The 21,228-nt window shown below is 43.3% G+C and overlaps 1 protein-coding gene across 1 annotated transcript; it reads left to right on the top strand.

The window, feature by feature from the left end:
- Window positions 1-6,021, top strand: LOC128503553 (uncharacterized). The gene is made up of 2 exons (XM_053473675.1): window positions 1-38; window positions 5,108-6,021. The coding sequence occupies exon 2, from the start codon at window positions 5,130-5,132 to the stop codon at window positions 5,940-5,942; it is 813 nt and encodes a 270-aa protein (XP_053329650.1). The 5' UTR covers window positions 1-38; window positions 5,108-5,129; the 3' UTR covers window positions 5,943-6,021.
- Window positions 6,022-21,228: the final 15,207 nt, after the last annotated feature.

Genomic DNA, 21,228 nt, shown 5'->3' with positions numbered 1-21,228 from the left:
TTTTTCTTCACAGTATTCCGATGAACTGGTTTCGCTCGGTACGTACAATTTCAGTCTTTTCTCTCCTAAACGTCTATTATATTTCCAAATTCTTGATGAATACTTTTTTTAATCAAACTAAGAAAACTTTAACACTTTAATAGAACCCCCTTATTTCTGTTACCTTGAAAGAATAATCAGAATAGCCACTCGATGGGAAATATCGGGATCCAGTCCGGGACAAAGTGTGTTTTATTTCTTAATCAGACGTAATTATTACGCATTGAAATGGACTGCGATGATTAAATTGGGTAAACGGCACTAATTACCAGTAAAAACCAGTTTAAAATGCACCCAAAAGTTATTCATGTTCATTGAGATCAAGCCGTTTTTTTGTTTTTTTAAAGAAAATTGCTGAAAAGGAAGAATTTAAACCTTGTTAATTGACCTGGGGGGAAAATTCTAACTTTCTTTAACCCCCTGCGTACCAGAATGCTCTGATCAGAAACCCTTTGTAATTTAAATTAATTAAGCTATGTTTAGTTTTTTTTATATTTGAAAGTCTTGGATTTTTTTGCTAAATCAGCCAAAATATTATATTTACAGATATAGTTCCCCAGCTCCCGGGATCTGTCAAACCGTTTTCGATAAGATTCTGACTCAGACCTTGTGTGTTTTAAATCCCCTCACTGTATTACCCTCTACCACTTCTGCTGGAGGCTGTTCCACTTATCCACTACCCTTTCAGTAAAGGAAAATGTTCTTTTAATTTTCTATTTATTATTCTTAGGGTATCAAAATCTGGAGCTGACTTTCCTATATACACTGTTTACAGCTGATGCTTTACTTCCTATGACATCATAGTTAAAAAATCACTGCTTCTGCACAGGTGACTTAAATTAATGTCCCTGACAGCCTCACTCAAGACAAATGCATATTGGAGAACATTAATAAACAAACACTTCAGTAGAAGCTGCAGCTGCCCTTCTCCAGCATGCTCACACGATTCCGGCGACTGATTGGCTACCTGAAATAGCCAATCGGTGTCAGGAACGTGTCCCCATTGAAATCAATGCGCAAAGGGGGTCTCGATCGACCCCTTGGAGTGTTTGCTCATCCCAGGGTGGAAACGAAGCTTATTAACTATGGTCCTGTGATGGGGGAGCGTCATTGTTTTTAAATATTGACCCCCATTCTTATGTTCTTCCTGTATTTAAGGGTTAATTGTATTGCCCCCCCCCATCCAATACAGAAGATTTCCCCAGGGATTCTTTGGATCGGAGTTTTTGTATCGAAGCATCTGGGCTTCCTGCATAAAACCTGCGCGCTCACGCTTGTCTTGTATTAAATATTTGCTGCGGGGCTGAGATACGATCGCGTTCGTTAATAATATTCATTTATATTCGAGGGGATGATCTTAATCTGCTTTAATTAAACTCAAATCTATCACAGAATCTAGAATTAGAGAGTGGGGAGTTTTGATGGAAGTTTTAATTGACTGAGTGGGTGGTAGATAGGTGGAACAGCCTCCCAGCAGAAGTGGTAGAGGGTAATACAGTGAGGGTATTAAACATTAAGGTTTGAGTCTTTACAGCAGGAGAAAAGGGGCGACTCGACGGGGGCCGAATGGGGCCGATCTTCAGTATCCACTTCCCGCGTCCCTATGCCCGCTCTCTAGATTGTAAGCTCTATGGAGCGAGGTCACGACTCGTTGGGGGTCCCCGGTGGAGCTTTAAGGATTCTTTTTGTTTTTTTGTGAGTTTACGGGTAGGATAAAGGTAACTCAGGTGAAATATTTGAGTGGCGGCGACCAAACCAGTTCAGTTGGTTTTAAAATCAAAAGATCTAGAAGTCACGGTTCAGGCGATACAGACAACGGGACGGAGGGGGTTAAAAAAAATAAATCAAAAATCTTAACTTCTACTGCCAAACATTCTATGACAGTAACCGTTTTTAGACTATTGTCAGAAATAACTAAAAATAAGGGTTTTTTTCCGAAAGCGTCTCGTGCCAGAAGCTCTAGAACCCCACGTCACCCACCAACATTCTGGAAACATTGCCCCAAAAATAAGTGAAAACTGTATCTTCTAACCACGGACGGAGATTGGGTCTGATGGGTTCCACGGGCGTTCATGGACAATCGGTTCCGTCGGTCCAAACGGACACCGAGGAGATGAGAAGCTTCCCAAAATATTAAGTCCTGGCTGTCTCTTCATCGGGGTTTCTTGGAGAAGACATCTTGGAACCTCATGGAGTTGGCATTAAAGATAAACCTGACTTAATTATCGGTGTTCAACAATAAAGAGCTGGGATCGTAGAACGTGGTGGAGGTGGCTCTAGGTGGAGAAACCCTGAAGATCTGCCCAGCTTCAAGTGACCCCCGTTTGGGTTCCCGGGAACCGTCTGCTGTTTTTCTGCCTTCTGGTTTTTCTTTCTTTCCCTGCCGTTGGCGATCGCTGCCGGGGACTCGTCGGTCCGTCTTGCCCTGCCATGGAATATTCTGTTTGTTGTTCCATTGTATCAGAGAACAAAGGCAAAAGTCAAACAGAAATTGGAATTAGGAATTATATAGCTATTAATAATAATAAAAAAAAACTTGGCCAACACCAGCAAGACTCAAAGGGCAGGCGGAGGAAGACAACGTACCTGGCCAGGATCCTATCGCTCCGCGGGACGTTAGAGCCGAGCCTTTAATTGGACTTGGTGAAGACTTGGCAATGGCCAAGATTCTTGGTGAGGACTGATATGGTGGCCAAAAAGACATATTCCTCAAAAAAAGAAAATGTTCACTTATTTTTTCCCCTTCATGCTCATCTTACCCAATCAGCACACCTGGGGGCAGTCAGGGTTTTTGCCCCGGAGTCTCAGGGTTTTTGCCCCAGTCTCAGGGTGAAGGGGCAGATTCTCCGGGTCACACAGTCTGGAGCTGATTCCTTTCTGCTGTGATTATATATAAGACTCCCAATTGGTGCTTTTGCTCCCTGTATGCTATGGTTGATATCCCTGCTTGAATGCAGGTGACCCAATTAAGTGTAACTTTAAATAACGACAAGTCAAGTTTTCCATCAGATATTAGAGCCATTTGGGTAACACATTTGGCGAGTCGCTACATAGAGTCTTCATGATGGGCTATTAAAGGGTTAATATTTCAAGACTCTCGGGGTCGGCTCATTTCGGGGGTCCCCAGATAAGCTGAGCAGCCAAGGCTTCAATCTAAGGCTCATAGGGCAATTATTTTTATTGTGCATTCCCAAAAAACAGTTTTTTTGACTTGCATTTAAATGGCGTTCGCATGAAGATGAGGGCTACTGATTAACCCTTCAATCGCATTGCCCATCACCCTGGCGCTTGAAGAGTTAAGTCTTTTAGATGTTGCCCCAGGAGGAGGCATTGTGGGGTTTTTATTCTGGATCACGAGGGATTTCATAATCAGTCTTCACTCCCTATAAAAATGTCTTTATTTTATGATCGTTTGTAATACACGATTCTTATCAAGTTTCAGTATTTTCTGGATAGAAATTCGCATTTTAAATGAAATCGGTAATAGATGTAAGAAATATTACGGGAGTAGCTAAAAAAATAACTTTCTAGAAGTCCTGGCATCGTCGTTACTATCCGTCTGCGGCAGTTGGGAACAAATAATAATAATAAAAAAGATTGTAACAACTGTCAAAGAGTCACTGTTCATGTTCCCACATCTACTCAGGGAGTAAGGAAGCTTTTCTTTACTGAGAGGGTGGTAGATAAGTGGAACAGCCTCCCAGCAGAAGTGGTAGAGGGTAATACAGTGAGGGTATTAAACACGCATGGGATAGGCATACGGCTCCTGAATCTAAGATGAGACCAACGACTGATTAAGGTTTGAGTCTCTACAGTAGGAGAAACGGGCGACTAGGCGAGGGCCGAATGGGGCCGAACTGCCAGCCCAGCAGGTTCTGTTTTTTTTGCTTGGGAAACAGTCTTAATTTAACTGGACCCAGCATCATAGTTAGCGTGTGTGTTAGCATGTGTGTGTGTTAGCATGTGTGTGTTAGCATGTGTGTGTTAGCATGTGTGTGTTAGCGTGTGTGTTTTAGCACGTGTGTGTGTTAGCGTGTGTGTTAGCACATGTGTGTTAGCACGTGTGTGTGTTAGTGTGTGTGTGTGTTAGCGTGTATGTTAGCACGTGTGTGTGTTAGCATGTGTGTTAGCGTGTGTGTTAGCATGTGTGTGTGTTAGCATGTGTGTGTTAGCGTGTGTGTTAGCGTGTGTGTTTTAGCACGTGTGTGTTAGCGTGTGTGTTAGCACGTGTGTGTGTTAGTGTGTGTGTGTTAGCGTGTATGTTAGCACGTGTGTGTGTTAGCGTGTGTGTGTTAGCGTGTGTGTTAGCATGTGTGTGTGTTAGCGTGTGTGTGACAGTCAGATATTTGCAGTTATAATCATCCAAACACATATCCAAGTGTTACCGATACATTGTAACAGTTTGTGACAGCAAAGAAGAGCCTTATGTACATTACTAAATTATTTTACACGGGGAGGTTGGTCCAGGTATCCACTACCCTTCCTGAAAGAACTTTACCTTATTATAAATGTTTTCCTCCTCCCTTGTGTAGTCCCTGTAACTATTTATTATAAGCGGGATGATAACGCACTGCTTGTACCTTTTGGAGCTTAAATGGTTAAATGAGTTAAAACCTGCCGGTGCTTGTCTTGACTCCGCGCTCCTTCCCAATGCTCTGGGCCATGATAATGAACCGGCAGGATGGGGCTGATCGCCAGACCGGCTGCTGCCAAGGGCACTAGGATAAAATATCTGCCCCCCCTAGCTGTAATTGGGAAGAAGTAACCATCATCATCGTTTGGACTGAAGGACCCTCGAGGTGATGGATGATGCTTTACTGGGACCGGTGGCTTTTATACCTGAAAGTCTTTCTGCAGCCGACAGTAGATCGCATTCTGTTGTCCATCTGCCATGTTCTTGTTATTTATTAACGAGTTATGTTTTGGATACGGCCCCTTACGAGCCAATGGGTTCCATAGAAGGGGCCAAATGATACATTGTGAGCTTTGTTTTCTCCTGGCCACACCACTGACCACACTGTGTGTCCAAAATCTGACCACTAAGTCATGTTCCTTTCTGACTTTCCAGGTGAGACAAACTAGAAGACCCGATGGTTCACAGCTGTCAGTGTGCCTGTATCCATCAACCTCACCCCAACATGGACCATTGGATTAGGAAGAATCCGGAGCCTTCCGAGACGCCCAGGTCGAGAAAGGTCCCCGAAGAATCAGACCTGTGCCCCTCCGTCAGTCTGGCTGCTCTACTGGTCCTTATTTTCATCCTCGTCGTCTTCGTGCTCCTCCCGGCAGGTGCTGGGCGCACCAAAGCCATGCCTTTGGGACACATCGGGGGAAGGCTGGTCCGCTTACACCCGCTCTTCTTAAGTCAGTCGCTGGCCACTCGGTGGGCTTTGGAAAGCAGTTTGAGGCCAGATAGGGATGGACTGATCACGGTGGCAGCGGTCGCCAAGAATGATGCCACCCAGACTCTCATCTGCTTCTGCTCTAACGTCATTTCCCTTCTGTCCCGTCAAAGTGAGACTCGAAACGCGACCAAAAGGCTCCGAGATTACAAGCCTGAGAACTTTTCCTGGGTCGACGGTATCACCAGGTCTTCAGGAAGCCACCGCGTTGCAGTTGTCACTCAACGAGTAGGCCAAGCCCCTTATGGCATCATCCTGGGTCAGGAGAGCGACACAACTGGAGGAAGACACTTCTGGGAATTAACCCTTAGCGTACCATCAGTAAAAAACGAAGGAATCCTGCACGGTGAAGGCTCCGACGTTGCTTCCAAGCTCCTGAGGCATCTCCACGCGACAAGGTGGAACCCAAAAACATTTAAAGAAGGGTTACTTCCCGAGGATGGTCTCAGAGTTCTCCAGATTATAGGCGATCCTTATCTGGAGAATGGATTTGTCTGCTAAATGCTGTTTTTTTTATATTTTTGTAAAATGTAAGAATTTTTATTTTTTAACCTCTTTGCAATAAAACTATTTTAGGAGATATTTTACATGAATATTTTTTTTGGGGGGGGGAAATGGCAATTTGAGTACTTTATTTTGAAATATATTTTGAATTTTCTGATACATCACAAGGAGGATAATGTCTAATGTTATAAAACCTAGGAAATACAAAATACTGATTCTTATCTTTGGTGCCAAGTATTAAAAGTGGAAAACCTTTACTGGTTGTTTTACCAAAAGAAGGTAAAGTCTTTAGATTAAGTTAACTTAAAACCTTTTATGGGGCCATCATAGAAAAAAAATGTAACATTAGATAAACTTTCAGAACCTCTACAGAAGCTTAAGTTTCTCTTTACAATTTTCCATTACAATATAGAATTTATCCACTAGAGGGCGATATAGCTTCATGCATTTTATATACAGTATAGATATCCATAGATACGTATAATGGATTAAAAAAACAAACAGAATTTGCTGAAATATATTTCAAATACAAAATGCAGATAGGCTTTCTTTAAAAAAAATAGAAATTTTTATTAAATTAAAAAGAAAAAAAATCTAAAATAAGAAAAATAAATGTTAAAATAAAAAAAAAAAAAAAAAGGGTAAAGGGCAGTAAAGTCATCTTTGGTTCTGGTAGATGAGTTAAAAATGAAATCACTACAGGTTTGATACATTTTTTAACAAATAACCCAAAGCACATATTTGTGAATATTTTAATAGCTGTGTGTTTGGGTGGGGAGGAAGTTAGAACTCCGGGTCATTTAAGAATATGTGATTTTCTAACCCAAAATGGGTTCTTTTTTTTTGTCGTAATTACTTGTTCTGATGTTTCAAGCAGAAAGAGTCATTCTGGTACGCAGAGCCCTGTCCACTGAGACGCATCAATTATCCTGTCGTGCAACGAATAGACAATATCAAGTATCTTCACTTATTTGTAGGATGAGTAATGCCATTCCTTCTAATTGTTCTGCAGTCCCAGTGACGCTCACGGTGAACGCGCCCTTCTATAAGCCCCAGAAATAATTTGGACCATTTATCACTTAAATGTTTACTGGGGGCAGATAATCATGGATGCTTTCACTTTGTTCCAAAGGAAATAGGGCTCTGTGACGAAGAAACCAAAGGGTCAAACGAGCCAAGAAACCACAGGCGTCACCATGCTGTATTCATTTTATGATATTAAGAGGGGCACTTATGCTCTGGGAAGGGGGTAGAGGTATATAGCTGGGCAGGACTTTGTCGTGACTTTTATGTGACTTTGTGCCCTATTACTGGGTAGTTGTGTAACTGAGCGGGGCCTTTAGAAGAAGAATAATGGGGTTTATTTACCCCGTTTAGTTTATAAACCCATCTCCTGCTGTTTCTATACACATTATTGGGCTTTTAGGACTGTAGAACCCTGCGATCCCCTCATACCCAGCAAACATTCTCACCTCCTAGAAAAGAGGGGCATCAGTGGAGTAAAGAGGGGCATCAGGAGAGGAGGGGGAAAACAGGGGAGGAAAGGGGGGCCCAGGGACTTGGGAGAGAGACTAGCCAAGCTCAACAGGGACACTTGGAAGGTCTGATATGTATACTTGATGTTGCCTTCTGCCTACTGATTCCTTTCTGCTTCTAACACTGCAGGACGTTTAAATTTCAGACAGGACTCTGATGTTCAGACTCAGCAGACTGCACGTATGAAACTTTATATCTTCTGTCTGGAGTCTGTAATGTAAATTTACAATCATTGCCCTTGTCAATGTCTCAATTATGTAATGGAAGGGTGCAGTACCCACACACGGTCACTAGAGGGCGAGTGGAGTATAATCAGCTGCCCTTGGAGAAAGGTTTGATTACCATGAGGCAACAATGTATCATAATGTATCATAATGTATCATATTGCGAGTCTTTTATTTCACCCCGTGGAGATCAAGGAGGGATAATACGTTTTTTTTAAAACTTTACTAAGAAAGTAGTAGATAAGGTAGACAGCCTCCCAGCAGAAGTGGTAGAGGGTAATACAGTGAGGGAATTTAAACATGCATGGGATAGGCAGTTGGCTCCCCCCGCCCTGACCTTCTTGTTGTTATTTGTTTCTCCTCCACCCTGATATCCATCACTGCCCATCTCTCTCTTTTCTTTCCTTTCTCTATTTATCTTTATCACCCACTCGTCAGGAATACTGCGCCGTGATGTCACCTTAAACATGTGATCACCCTCTGATGCTCTATATGAGCAAAACCTTAAAAAAATATATTTAAAAAAAACATAAAAATACATAGAAAATATTGGAGCCTTTATGATCAATTTAATAGAGTTTATCACCATTAATTGTTGCGTTTCTCCACTTTATACCGCGGGATATCTTAATCTTAATTAACCTTAATCAGTCGTTGGTCTCGTCTTAGATTCAGGAGCCGTATGTCTATCCCATGCATGATTAACACCCTCACTGTATTACCCTCTACCACCTCTGCTGGGAGGCTGTTCCACTTATCTAACATCTTCTCATTCAGTAAGAACAAACATCTGATAGTCCGCTCCTCGTTGGGGAGCAGCGATGACGTTACCAGTATAAACACCAGTCTGATGCTTAGAGCTCCGGACCTCTTCCTTAGGAGGATGGGGGGGGTACGGCTGTGCCCTGGGGGCTGCTCCCAACCTGCGTCATCTCTTTTGTGCTTCCAGAGACCTGTCTGCTCTCTCTCTCCGTCACTGGCTTGCGGTCTCTTCTTCCTGGCTTCTCCCCTCCACCACCGTCATCTCATTTGCTTGCAGCCGCCGGCAGCGTCCGTTTGTCTTGTAATCGCTCGTTCAGCGTTTGCCTCCTCGACCTGTTGTTGGCGCGTCTGCTTCTTTAAGTATACATCGTTATTATGTACTGCGCTGCAGAATATGATGGCGCTACATAAATGTACAAAGACTTCTGCGCTGGGGATGTTACCCTTTCTTATATTCTTTGGAAAATTAACCCTTTCGCAACCGTATCAAGGTGATACATTATTATTGTCTTACCCCAATTACACATCCCTAGAGGGGCAAGGGGGTGGGGTTAGAGACATGGCTGGGGTTTTAAAATGCCTTTATGCCCTATTGGTGTAACTGAGTGGGGCATTTAGAAGAAGAATAATGGGGTTTATTTACCCCGTTTAAGTTATAAAGCCGTTCCCTGCTGTTTTTATACACATTATCTGGGCTTTTAGGGCTGTAGAACCCTGCGATCCCCTCATACCCAGCAAACATTCTGACCTCCTAGAAAAGAGGGGCATCAGGGGAGGAAAGAGGGGCATCAAGAAACTGATAGGCACTGAATAACCATCAATAACCAATGTGGGGTTTTTGTTCAGCTCAGAAGAGACATCTCCTCCCCGGTCTCTCACCTGCTGCCCCATCTGAGCAGCTGGACGGTGGGGGCCTGGAACGCTCTGTAACCACCAATATCCCGGAGACACCCTCTCCCTCTCCCCCTCTCCCCCTCTCCCCCTCTCCCTCTCCCTCTCTCTTTCTCTCTCTACCTCTCTCTACATATTTCTCTCCCTCTACCTCTCTCTCTTTCCCTCTCTCTTTATCTCTTTCTCCCCCCCCTCTCTCTCTCTCTCTCTCTTTCCCCCTCTCTCTCTCTCTCTCTCTTCCCCCCTCTCTCTCTCTTTCTCTCTACCTCTCTCTCTCTCTTTCTCTCTCTCTCCTTCTACCTTTCTCTACCTCTCTCTACCTCTCTCCCCCTCTCCCTCTCCCTCTCTCTACCTCTCACTACCTTTCTATCTCTCTCTCTCTTTCTCTCTCCCTCCACCTCTCTATCTGTCCCTCTCTCTCTCGTTCTCCATCTATCTCTGTTTCTCTCGCTCTCCGGGCACCTTTCGCCGCAGCTTTACAGAAACACATCGCTTCCTTGACTGAATCCGGGCCGATTCCGGCTTTTGTGCTGTTAACATCATCATCACTTCCAAGAAAGCCCTCGCTAAAATAAACCGAAGTGCCCGGCATACTGGAGCGAAAGCCAGACAGCTTAACGGACGGCGAAATAACTCTCCTGTGACGTTAAAATGCGGCCATTGAGCGCCTCGTGTATGTTGGGGCTGGGGGGGCGGGGGGGGCTACGTCTTGGGGTGGAAAATGTTTAAGGACATTGTAATAAACGCACTCTCCGCATACCTCGGAGCTGGATACGCACATGGATACCAACTGGAAAGGAGATTACGGCCCCTCAGACTTCTTTCCTGGGCCGTCTGCCCCTCCTAATGAGGAACAGATTGGCCACGGAACGGTGCCTACAAAAAACGTCGAACCTCGTAGACGTGGCCCTTGACCCATAAATAATAATTCTGATCACCCGAGGCCGCTGGCCAACGGTTCTGCGAGGGTTCCTGCTAGAAACCGGACATCTGATACATATCGCAACATTTCCATGGCTAATCTGTGACATCACTTGGTGGCTAATGTATGACATCACTGCGCGGTGGTTTGGTCCCCAATGAGGGCTGTTCAACCGTTAAAAGTGTGTCTTCTCGCACAGCGAAGTCCTCTTCTGCAATGCTTTGGATGATAGTGTCAGAGATTCGAGTAACTCAGCAGACAGGGACTTCACCAGGTTTAACCTGAATTCACTCAATGAGTGGGTGGTAGATAAGTGGAACAGCCTCCCAGCAGAGGTGGTAGAGGGTAATACAGTGGGGGTATTAAACATGCATGGGATAGACATACGGCTCCTGAATCTAAGACGAGACCAACGAATGGGGAAGCAGCAGGACCCCCGGGGAATCGCAAGTAATAATACTAATAATAAAAAGAATAACAACAATAATAATAATAACAACAATAACAATAATAATATTCATGATAACAATAACAATTATAATAGTAACAATAATAACGATATAAGAAAAAGAAGAAGAATGATAGCAAGAATAATAATATTTACAATAATAACAATAAGAATATTAACAACAACAATAATTTTCATAACAACAACAATAATAATAGTAATAATAACAATAATAATAATAATAATAATAGTAATGATAATAATAATAATAATAATAATAATAATGATAGGACTTTGTATGCATTCATCATTTGGCTTAAGATAACCTTAACCCATTTCTAACCACAGCACAGACACTATGATATGGATCCTTGGCATTGAAGAGGTTAATGTGGGAGGTTGTGATGTAAAGACCAGGAGAGAGTTGTTTGCGTGTTTATACTTTTATTAACCCTTTAATTGGCACAGAAGGATTAGTGTTGGGGGTAAAGCAAGGGCCGCGGGGAGCATTTTAGACTCAAGCTCCCTGAGTTCCTGTAGCAGCCGTTTCGGGAGAGCGGAAGCTCGGATAATTAGTCCAAATAAGGCTTTGGCATAGAGGATATTTTTAAAAAGTAGGGTGGGTGCATGGAACAGTCTTCCAGCAGAGGTGGTAGAGGTGAATCTTGCTCCGTGGGAAAGACAGAAGAGTTTTCTTGTGATAATTAAAACACTGAGAACCGAGGAAGGATTAGGATCTTCCAGTCGCTGGATAACGGGTAACCGAGACGCACTAAACGTCTCTTATCCCTCACTGTGTTACCCTCTACCACTTCTGCTGGGAGGCTGTTCCACTTATCTACCCCCTCTCAGTTAGAGAAAAAATATCTCATCTCCCCCGAAACCACACGACAACCATTAACTCTTTGATTGCCAGTCTGTATAAAGCCCCCCATTCCTCCCGCAGCGATGGGGGGCTCTGACCATACAGAAGGATTCGTGATTTTCTTATTACAGTCCCAGCCCCGCTCCTCCTCCTCCCCGCCGTCGCTCTCCCTGGGTTTGTTTTGTCTCCCTGTCTCTCCATGTCAGCCCGGATTAACTCCGAAGCAACGTTTACCGCGACGATCAGGAAGAGAGACCCCCGGGGGGGGGGCCGTGATGCTCCTGATTACCGGTAAAAGATGACGGGGGTAATTTAACCGCCGGCTTCCCCGAGTATCCCGGCCAACAGGAGCTAAACAGCTTCTTCCGATTACCCTCCGGGCCGCTCAATTACACCCAGCGCTGGTAAAAACATTCAGCCGGTGATCGATTTTCCTTCAGCTGCGAAACGCGTGGGACGCCCCCTACTGACCACGGACAGCGGCTGCACGGAGAGCGCAGGGTCTGCAAACCTTCAGCCGACTCGCAAAGTCAGACAAAAGCGCGCAACAGGGGAGGAAAAACTGGACGAAACAGATCGGCCCCATCTGGCCCCCGTCTAGTCGCCCGTTTCTCCTACTGTAAAGACTCAAACCTTAATCAGTCGTTGGTCTCGTCTTAGATTCAGGAGCCGTATGTCAATCCCGCGCATGTTTAATATCCTCACTGTATTACCCTCTACCACCTCTGCTGGGAGGCTGTTCCACTTATCTACCACTCTCTCGATTAAAATACCCAAAATGCACATTTCTCTGGGGCCTTGGGGTCACCGCAGAGAATCTCTGGGTCGTCGTTCTGATATATATCGCCATCATACGCCGCGGCGCTGTACAATGTGTGAACAGGACATAACAAGCAATGCACCTCATAGAACTTTGGAGCTTACAATCTTTATGCAAATTAGACCATCGGTACCCAGAATCCCTTGCTGCCTGGAGCGCGCATTATCCTCCGGCTCTGACGGGGCCCGGGACCTGTGACTGTGGTGTCCTGTGGCGGCCCCGGCGTGGGGATAATGTATAATGTATACAGCTGTCTCTGAGCCCTCGGCCTGGGTCTGTCCGGACGTCTCGGCCGTCTCGCTCCGCTCTGTCTGGCTGTCGGGGGTCTGCGCGGCGAGCTTCCCCTTATAAGGGAATCCTCAGACTCCTCGGTCTTTTTATGGAACGTCTCCCTGTTTATTCTCCCCGCGGCCGACGCAGACAAAGGACCGCATTAACCCTTCGTGCGCTGGGTCTGTGTACGGCCTGGCGTGCGGGGAGGAGGAACGCGACGTGAGACACCGGCGAACACGGAAAGGAATCGCTTATTAAACCTAACAGTGACCCGCAAAAAACATCTCAATTAACTCACTGAGCATACATGCCAAGTGTCCTTGTTTAGCCAGTCCTTTTTTGGTCAAATCCCAAAACTGCTGATGCCCCTCTTTCCCCGATCGCCCTTTCTCCTCCCCTGATGCCCCTCTCTCCTCCCCCCGATGCCCCTCTCTCCTCCCCCCCGATGCCCCTCTCTCCTCCCCCGATGCCCCTCTCTCCTCCCCCCGATGCCCCTCTCTCCTCCCCCGATGCCCCTCTCTCCTCCCCTGATGCCCCTCTTTCCTCCCCCTGATGCCCCCTCTCCCCTCCCCTGATGCCCCTCTTTTCTAGGAGGGCAGAATGTTTGCTGGGTATGAGGGGATCGCAGGGTTCTACAGCCCTAAAAGCCCTGATAATATGTATAGAAACAGCAGGAAACGGCTTTATAAATTAAACGGGGTAAATAAACCCCATTATTATTCTAAATGCCCCTCAGTTACATCAATAACTACCAACAGACAGTGTGAGAAGACGTGAGGGAATGGAAGTGTGTGAGTATGAGTGTGTGTGTATGTTACTGTGTAGAAGTATGAGTGTGTGTCTGTTACTGTGTGTGAGTATGAGTATAAGTATGTTACTGTGTGTGTAAGTATGTTACTGTGTTGTATGTATGAGTGTGTGTATGTTACTGTGTGTGAGTATGAGTGTAAGCATGTTACTGTGTGTGAGTATGAGTGTTACTGTGAGTATAGAAGGAGGTTGGGGGTCCGGGGATGTTTTGTTACGCTGCTGTCGCTGCTGCCGCTGCCGCTGTTTTGTGCGCAGTTACATTTGTAGCTCGGTGTCTTGTAGTCAGCGCAGCGCTGCGGACCCCACATAATTGCCCTTTCCCCTGGAAGCGAGGGGTAAATAAATACATGTGAATTTCCAAGCAGCCCCGATTGTCCGTGTGCTTGCCGGTAACAATCGCGCACTCATTCCGAGACAGAGCAGACCCCGGTTTGGCATTAGAAATATCCAAATCCAATTAACGTCTGAAAGACACCCAAAGCGTGTTTTATTTCAGCGCGGATTAACTCCGACAGGTCCGTGTGCAGCCCCTGGAAGGGATCGGATGAGGAATGGGGTCCGGGGTGGGGCTGCCAAGTTCCTGATAGGATAATCAATCACTTTAAAAAAAAAAATTCACTGAAACACGCCAAATATTTTTTTCTTTTTTGGTAATTATGCTATCTTAACCATTTCATGCCCGATGCGTTTTTCCTCCCCTGAGCTGCGGTTTATGGTAATTGGAAATCCGATTTAGCAAAATCCAGCCACCTATCAGAAACAGGAACGCTGCTAACGGGAACCACATGCGCGGCTTTACCGTAAACACAATGCGGCCGATAATCCCATAAATTCTACCGATTTTTGGACATTTTTAATGAGGGGGATCTAAAATTAGACATTATGGAAGGATTTAACCCTTACTGGATAAACAAAATGAAGCGTTGGATTGATGGCTGTCAATAACCATGTAAAAAACTCTTTCCTCTTCTGTTTCCCACTTTACACCCCTGATGCCCCCTCTTTCCTCATTTGATCCCCCTCTTTCCTCCTCTGTTTCCCTCTTTCCTCCCTTGTGCCCCTCTCTCTCTTCGCTTAATGTCCTTCTTTCCTCCCCTGTGCCCCTCTTCCTCCCGTGTTCCTCTCTTCCCTCCCCTGATGCCCCTCTTTCCTCCCCTGATGCCCCTCTTTTCTAGGAGGTCAGAATGTTTGCTGGGTATGAGGGTATTGCAGGGTTCCACAGCCCTAAAAGCCCCCCGATAATGTGTATAGAAACAGCGGGGCATTATACCGGAAAACTGGCTGCTGGTAGCCCACAAAGGCTGAGAACTCTCTCTTTAGCCTTAAACTTCCCCGTCTTAACGAGGATTCCACAAACCATGAAATCCTCCCAAGGGTTAACTAGAAATTATTGTCTGCGATAAAATTCCTTTGGTTTCCTGCTCGGGGTATTTTGACTGCGTTTTCCTTCAAAATCACAATTGTCTCGGTTTAAGGTGACCGGGGTCTGTCTGTCTGTTTTGTACAAGATAAAAAAACGGTATCAATTGCATCAGAAATAAGTAAATGAATAATAAAAATAATACTACTACTAATAATAATAATAATAAATATAATAATAATATAATAATAAATATAATAATAATACATATAATAATAAATATAATAAAACTAATAATAATACCAATAATAAATATAATAAAAATAATAATAATACCAATAATAAATATAATAAAAATAATAATAAATATAATAATAATGATAATAATAATAATAATAATAATAATAATAATAAATATAATAAAAATAATAAAAATAATAATAAATATAATAATAATAATAATAATGATAATAATAATGATAATAATAATAATTACTAATGACAATAATAATATTGTCATCTCAGGGCAACTCTTCATGCTTCAAGAAGCCAAATCTTTACATTAAAGACAGAGGTGATTCCAGCTGAAGGAGGAGGACATTGCTCTGCAGTGAGGGTGGTAAAGCTGGAAATCCACTGCCTGGGGAAAAGACAGAAGATGTTGCAGGCGCCTGAAACAGCGGCCTTTAATGGAAAGAACGATCAGGATTCTCCTAACCCCTGAGCCCCGGCCGGCCGAGGGTTTTTAGGACTGAGATGGCTGAACTATCTCCTCGGCGCCCCCTGCTGGCAGGAACGTGGAACTCAGCGCCCATAGGCAGACGTTAGAGATATATATTCATACACATACATACATACATATATATATATAGTGCAACCGGGGGCTTTCTTAATAAGCCTGATTTAATATGCATATTTTTGAATAACCAGGGCTTCCTTTATTTTATCATTTTACCCCAAAACTGGGGTTTAAAAGAGTAATATAGAAACGTGGCAGAAGTTAGAATCTTCCATATCTTACCCATGATACTCAGATACTCGGATACTCAGATAGCTAGAGTACAGCTTGTGGGTTTTTTGGGTGCCATGGAAGGGTTAAATATCTGGGCGCAGGAGAAGCACGCGTTCCGAATGCGGTGCCCAGGCGCTCGTGTCCAACGCTCTCCTGGGCGCATTCCTAACACCCAACAGCCGTCTGTAATAACCATTTACACTCGAAATTAAAAAGACGCTCCTGGAACGAGGCAGGGAGGCAGCAAACCGGCTTCATCAGACGACTCGAGCTCCGGGAAACGGCCGCAGATCAACGAGAATGATAAAACCTCACCGCTCTCACAGCCTCCTGTGCTGATGCCTGCCTCTCATACCCCATTAACCCTTCATTCTACATAACCCCAGCGCTGTATACAGTAATATACCCCCCCAGCACTGTATACAGTAATATAACCCCCAGTGCTGTATACAGTAATATAACCCCCCAGCGCTGTATACAGTAATATAACCCCCAGCACTGTATACAGTAATATAACCCCCCAGCGCTGTATACAGTAATATAACCCCCAGCGCTGTATACAGTAATATAACCCCCAGTGCTGTATACAGTAATATAACCCCCCAGCGCTGTATACAGTAATATAACCCCCAGCGCTGTATACAGTAATATAACCCCCCAGCGCTGTATACAGTAATATAACCCCCCAGCACTGTATACAGTAATATAACCCCCAGCGCTGTATACAGTAATATAACCCCCCAGCGCTGTATACAGTAATATAACCCCCCAGCGCTGTATACAGTAATATAACCCCCCAGCACTGTATACAGTAATATAACCCCCAGCGCTGTACACAGTAATATACCCCCCCAGCGCTGTATACAGTAATATAACCCCCCAGCACTGTATACAGTAATATAACCCCCAGCGCTGTACACAGTAATATACCCCCCCAGCGCTGTATACAGTAATATAACCCCCCAGCGCTGTATACAGTAATATAACCCCCCAGCGCTGTATACAGTAATAACCCCCAGCGCTGTATACAGTAATATAACCCCCAGCGCTGTATACAGTAATATAACCCCCCCCAGCACTGTATACAGTAATATAACCCCCAGCGCTGTATACAGTAATATAACCCCCAGCCCTGTATACAGTAATATAACCCCCCAGCGCTGTATACAGTAATATAACCCCCAGCGCTGTATACAGTAATATAACCCCCAGCGCTGTATACAGTAATATAACCCCCAGCGCTGTATACAGTAATAACCCCCCAGCGCTGTATACAGTAATATAACCCCCAGCGCTGTATACAGTAATATAACCCCCCAGCGCTGTATACAGTAATATAACCCCCCAGCGCTGTATACAGTAATATAACCCCCCAGCGCTGTATACAGTAATATAACCCCCAACACTGTATACAGTAATATAACCCCCAGCACTGTATACAGTAATATAACCCCCCAGCGCTGTATACAGTAATATAACCCCCAGCGCTGTATACAGTAATATAACCCTCAGCGCTGTATACAGTAATGTAACCCCCCAGCGCTGTATACAGTAATATAACCCCCCAGCACTGTATACAGTAATATAACCCCCAGCACTGTATACAGTAATATAACCCCCAGCGCTGTATACAGTAATATAACCCCCAACGCTGTATACAGTAATATAACCCCCAGCACTGTATACAGTAATATAACCCCCCAGCGCTGTATACAGTAATATAACCCCCAGCGCTGTATACAGTAATATAACCCTCAGCGCTGTATACAGTAATAACCCCCAGCGCCCCCCTAATCTGCAGATCCGGAGGCCACCATTGCTGTCACTAACTTCAGTCAGTAACTTCCTCTACTCAAACACCACACTGAGCTGATGCTTTATGGCAATGCTAATGAAGTCCATTCCTCCATAGACTTTCATTAGTCAGAGAGTCCATCTGGGTGATTAAGACTGAGTCATTCCATTGTTTCCCACAGGCAGTATGATAAGGAGTCGGGGGTGTTTAGTAGATTGGGGGTCAGATAACAGAGCGAGAATCGTACACATGGCTGAAAACATTATAATATGGAGCAAAAACTACAACTGGGGTAAAACAGAACAATTTTTTAGAAGTTCTATTGAGTCCAGTGTCTGAGGATCCCTTCATCCCACAGGTAAACCTCTTGCAGAGAATCTCCAAATGAATCTCCAAATAGTAAAAAAAGGTAACAAACAAAGGTAAAGGTTTTTACCTTTTTTTAATTCATAGTCTCGTATAGGAAAGCCGTTTTTTTGGATTACACAAAATCGAGTCTGAAGCCGGCAACCGTGAATATCAAATAAACGAAATTAATTTTTAGGCTCCTACATCAAGAATAAAAGAATCTTCACATATTTAATAGTAACTTATTAACCTTTGAAGCCTACAAGCAAAATCCAATAATGTTATATTTTGACCCAAAAATCTTTTTTTTTTTTAAATTGTTTCTTCAACCATTCTTGACACCTGAGAGTTACTGAAAAAATAAATCTAAAATATATACATCAAGAATAACCAATATTGTATCAATATGTAGAGTTTTTTTTGCGGTCCTACGTGGAATAAGGGTTTTTCAGGTTAGCGGCTCTACGTCTGATTTCGATACAATTCGAGTCTAGAATCGCTGGCGCTCCGAAAAAATAAAAAAAAAAAAGTAGACAGGGCACACAATTGTATATTCCAACTTTCGCCATGCCTCGTTGCCTTTACATAAGGAAAATTTAGCAGACCGCAAGCATACCTTAAGAAAACATTTGCAAAACGCATCAACCCAGCTTCTCTGGATGGGACGGAGGGAGCGCAGCCCGGGGTGCGTAAGGCCGGTTCTGGCCCCAAAATGGTTAATTTTTTTTTTTTATGATTTTTTTAATTTTTTTTTTTATTTTGACTGGGATAAGCGATATACCAGGGACCTCATAAGACTTGGTATAGGGCAGCCCGGGGTGCGCAAGGCCGGTTCTGGCCCCAAAACAGTTAATTTTTGAAAAAATTGTTTTTTTGTTTTTTTTTTAATTTTTTCATTATTTTGACTGGTATAAGCGATATACCAGGGACCTCAAAAGACTTGGTATATGGCAGCCCAGGGTGCGTAAGGCCGGTTCTGGCCCCAAAACGGTTAATTTTTTTTAATTTTTTTATTATTATTATTTTTTTTATTATTTTTTTTTTTTTATTTTGACTGGGATAAGCGATATACCAGGGACCTCATAAGACTTGGTATAGGGCAGCCCGGGGTGCATAAGGCTGGTTCTGGCCCCAAAACGGTTAATTTTTATTTTTTATTTATTTTTTTGACTGGGATAAGCGATATACCAGGGACCTCATAAGACTTGGTATAGGGCAGCCCGGGGTGCGTAAGGCCGGTTCTGGCCCCAAAACGGTTAATTTCTTTTAATTTTTTTTTATTATTATTATTTTTTTATTATTTTGACTGGGATAAGCGATATACCAGGGACCTCATAAGACTTGGTATAGGGCAGCCCGGGGTGCGTAAGGCCGGTTCTGGCCCCAAAACGGTTAATTTTTTTTTTATTTTTTTATTTTTTTATTTTTTTTTTTATTTTGACTGGGATAAGCGATATACCAGGGACCTCATAAGACTTGGTATAGGGCAGGCTGGGGAGCTGCATAGACCATTTAACAGAAGCAATAAAGGTTTAGGGTTTCAGATCATCTTACAGAAGTGGAGAAAAACAGAGAGGCAGGAAATTTCAGTAGCAGACTTGACAAAGGTCAGCACTCCAGACTTTAACGTAGACAAAAACACCTACTTTATTGAAAACATCAAGATTTCTGGCAATGTTTAAAGTGTCCCTCCAGGCACGGCACTCAGCAGCGTTAAAAAAAAGGGGGGAGAACGGGGGGGGTTACAACAGACTGTATTGTCTGCTCTACTAAAAATGTTAATAATTCTTTTTACCGTCCTTTTCTGGATGATCTAGACTTATAGGGGGACGCGGTGCGACGGTCTACTCACCTTTAATATTTTGCCTTATAGGGTAGAGAATTCTGTTGTCATTTATACAGGGTTGTGATATAAATTTATATCATATTTAATATATTTAAATATTTAATATAATATTTATATTTAATTATTTTATATTTTATATTTTATATTTTATATTTAATATATTTAATATCATTTTATTTTGAAATGCTATTTTTGGGAGATATTCTTGAAAACACCTCTCGATTGTTTATGCGCGCAGAGTAAAGGAGGCTGTAAAGAGGAGTTAACAAATTGGAGCGATTGGAGGGCTAAATATGAAAATCTAAACACAAGCAGTCAAACACTTTCAGGAATGAAATTAACAAAAACATTTAAGGAATTTCATGGAAGAAATCAACAAAAATCACTCGAAAATTTTATGGAATTAAAAAAAAAAAACAAAAAAAAACGAAACGTTCAAAAATTTTCATAATAAATCAACAAAAAACATTCCGATTTTTTCATGGAAGAATTCAACGAAAACTTTTTTTTAAAAAAATGTTAAGTTTAATTTTTTCCCCTAAAATACAAAACAAAATTTGCTTCTCTTCTGTCATGCTGTGGGACGTTCTTGCTTTTGTTGAACTTTAATTCCCATGATCCTCTTGAGCCAGTGAACCATGAAACTTGTAGTCTCACAGCAACCAAACAGCTAGATTGTGGCCACTTTGGGTTTTTTTTTGCGAGAGTTACTTCCTGGCTCCCTATTGGCTACAGGTATTTAAATGACAGTACTGGTGTACTGCAAGCAAATTAATCATCATCGATGGCACCTGTCTTGGCCCCCATTTTTGTTGGCCCCCCCAATTCAAAAATATCTAAACCAAGAATATTGGCAATGACCAATACTCGGGCCAAGTTCTGAACAAGAGAGCGTGTTTGGTTTTTAAGGGTGTCTATTCCGACTCGACTCTTGGTGAATAAACCCTTGTTTGATTCTTGGCTTCCTTCTAAAATCATCCACCAAACCCCCCACCCCCCGACATCTCTGTAAAATATTTTCCCATTCATGGTTAATTCTCTCTACGTTTCCCTCCCATACAGAGTCTCCTGAAGTATTTGAACGTTCCTCTCCCATCCTGCCTCTCTTTCCTGTTCTCCTGTGCGTATGATTTATGTTACGGATGTCTCAGAATACCTAAAACTAGCAGAAAGTAGAATTCTCCATATGGTTTTAACCCCTGTCTTCCTTGAACCTCCTCTGATCCTGTATCGTACCCACTCGTCTCTGGTCTACCATTCATGATGAGTCTCTTCTTCCTACTCAGTTCCTGAATTCTTGTGCCCCCTCTTCATTTTTTGTGTCTCTTCTGTTTTCTTCCTTTCCCCCTCGCCGACTTCTCTCATACGTCT

Source organism: Spea bombifrons, chromosome 8, assembly GCF_027358695.1.
Source record: "Spea bombifrons isolate aSpeBom1 chromosome 8, aSpeBom1.2.pri, whole genome shotgun sequence".
Taxonomy (NCBI): domain Eukaryota; kingdom Metazoa; phylum Chordata; class Amphibia; order Anura; family Pelobatidae; genus Spea; species Spea bombifrons.
This window is presented reverse-complemented; position numbering and strand designations above follow the sequence as displayed.

Coding starts and splice junctions, on each gene's coding strand:
- LOC128503553 (XM_053473675.1), top strand. CDS start 5,130: ATGGTTCACAGCTGTCAGTGTGCCTGTATCCATCAACCTCACCCCAAC.